Source organism: Cebus imitator, unplaced genomic scaffold (genome assembly GCF_001604975.1).
Source record: "Cebus imitator isolate Cc_AM_T3 unplaced genomic scaffold, Cebus_imitator-1.0 Scaffold228, whole genome shotgun sequence".
NCBI lineage: Eukaryota > Metazoa > Chordata > Mammalia > Primates > Cebidae > Cebus > Cebus imitator.
The window spans coordinates 3,567,730-3,569,658 of NW_016107543.1; the positions used below are offsets into that span (position 1 = coordinate 3,567,730).

General features: G+C 30.7%; 1 protein-coding gene across 2 annotated transcripts in view; it reads right to left on the reverse strand.

The window, feature by feature from the left end:
- Positions 1–540: 540 nt before the first annotated feature.
- The window catches only part of KRT222 (keratin 222), a 9,613-nt gene continuing 8,224 nt past the window's right edge, over positions 541–1,929 (reverse strand). Inside the window, exon 6 of one of the 2 annotated variants that reach the window (XM_017497151.1) lies at positions 541–1,510. In XM_017497151.1, coding sequence (XP_017352640.1) covers positions 1,282–1,510 — 229 coding nt within the window. In that variant the 3' untranslated portion in view covers positions 541–1,281. The remainder of the gene's footprint in view (positions 1,511–1,929) is intronic. The other variant, XM_017497150.2, reaches the window with a different exon arrangement.

Consider the following 1,929-nt stretch of genomic DNA (forward strand, 5'->3'; position numbering starts at 1 on the left):
GAGAGATTGTAAAGGCTGTACTAAAATGCAAACATAGCTGTAGCCCTTAGATGATACTTTAGCTGGGAAAAAGTATGGTGAGTTGTACTCAACTACTTTTTCTGCTTAGAAAAAAATTAAGAGCTTATAAATTTCTAATGTCTTAAAACAGGTATTTATTATTTAAGATCTTTAAATATACCTGTATTAAACAAATTAGGTTATTTAAAAAACTTTGCAACAATACCTCACTTATTCACAAATATATTTTCTACCCATATTTATTACAGTTTGAACAATTTAAAAACAAATCCTGCAAACACTCTTAGCTTAGATAACAATTACTGTTATCTTAGTTCACATAAATGATTGCAAGAAATATTTATAATACTTTATATAGTATCTTATCTAAGGCTGATAGCAAACACTAATCACGTTTGGCTTTACAGATGGAAAAACTGGGATGGTGGGTAATTGTTCTGATAACGATAGTAACTGCCTTTTCAATTTGCTTTTCATATTTTGTTTGTACAGCTGGCCTTCCCATTTTTTTCTTTTTTTGGTAGGGGATACAACCTTTAAAGTTCTTTGAGTAAAGTAAATCTTCTGGAAATCAGATACTTATTTAAAAAACTTTTAGATATGTATAGATTAACTTAATTTTACTTATATCATCAAATTAGCCTTGGGGTGTGTTCAATAGTTTGCTCAGAATTTCTCATGGAAAATAACTCTTCCTATTTTTCTCAGTATACAAATGATTATCTAAAAAGGAAGATTTCTTGTTAAGTGAATAGTGAGTCACCCTTAAAAAACTTGTTTATAATTGCTGTTTTTGAAAAATAGAACAAACATTGTAGGTTTAACTAGTTATGGAATAATGATGAATAACTCAGTGTGACTCTTAACATAATACAATCTTATTCAAACAATTCTTTTTTCCTTAGAGTAGTCAGCCATTGAAAAAAATTACAAAGACTTTACTAAACCAGATTAATGCTTACAGTCTCTGATGAAGTTTCAAGGGAAAAAAAAGACTATTTGGAAAATAAAAAGAAATAGACTGTACTGAATTTGTGATTTTATTTTTAAGCTACCCCCTCATTCATATATATATGTATATCTCCATAATTAGATTCAGAGAAATGTCCTTTACTGTTTTTTTCTTCTGAAGAGAACCACATATTGATCATAACCTTTTCCATACATACTTAATAACTTACATTTTGGGATAAAGGGAGTTGGTATGGCCCACCTTGAACCATCCTAACATTTTCAAATCAAGTCAGATACATCTTTGGATTAATCAGCTGTCGATGGAGGTTTGATAGAGGGAATACTGCATGATCGTCTCATGATAAGCCTGACTTCTATATCTGGTAGATTATCCTGCTTAGTCTGTAAACACCCTTCATCGGTGGCTGCTAAATGAAGATCAAATCGAAGAGAAACAGATTTTTTCCTCAATCGAGGGTTGTCTTTAAAGAAAGACCCTTCCCATTCTTTAATAACTTCATCCACTTTCTCTGTCCTGAAATGATAAAATAAACCTTTTAATATGAAGAAGTATGGGTCTATTAAAAATATATAATATGTATTTCATATCTATGGAAAAATCAAGAAATTTGTATAATTTGTAGTTTGTAGAATTTATAATATACTTACTTTAAAGATCATATGAATAGAATTTCCAAGGAATTGTATGGAATTTCTCTGTAGGAATTCTTATGTTTGGGTTGTATTTTTAGAAAAAAATGGCGAATTAAGGATTAAGTAATCTTCCATGAGTTTTTATGTATGTATGTCAGATTAAAAATCACAGTAAAAGCTGGGCATGGTGACTGTAATTCCAGCACTTTGGGAGGCTGAGGTGGGTGTATCGCAAGGTCAAGAGATTGAGATCAGCCTGGCCAACGTGGTGAAACCCCATCTCTACTAAAAATGCAAAAA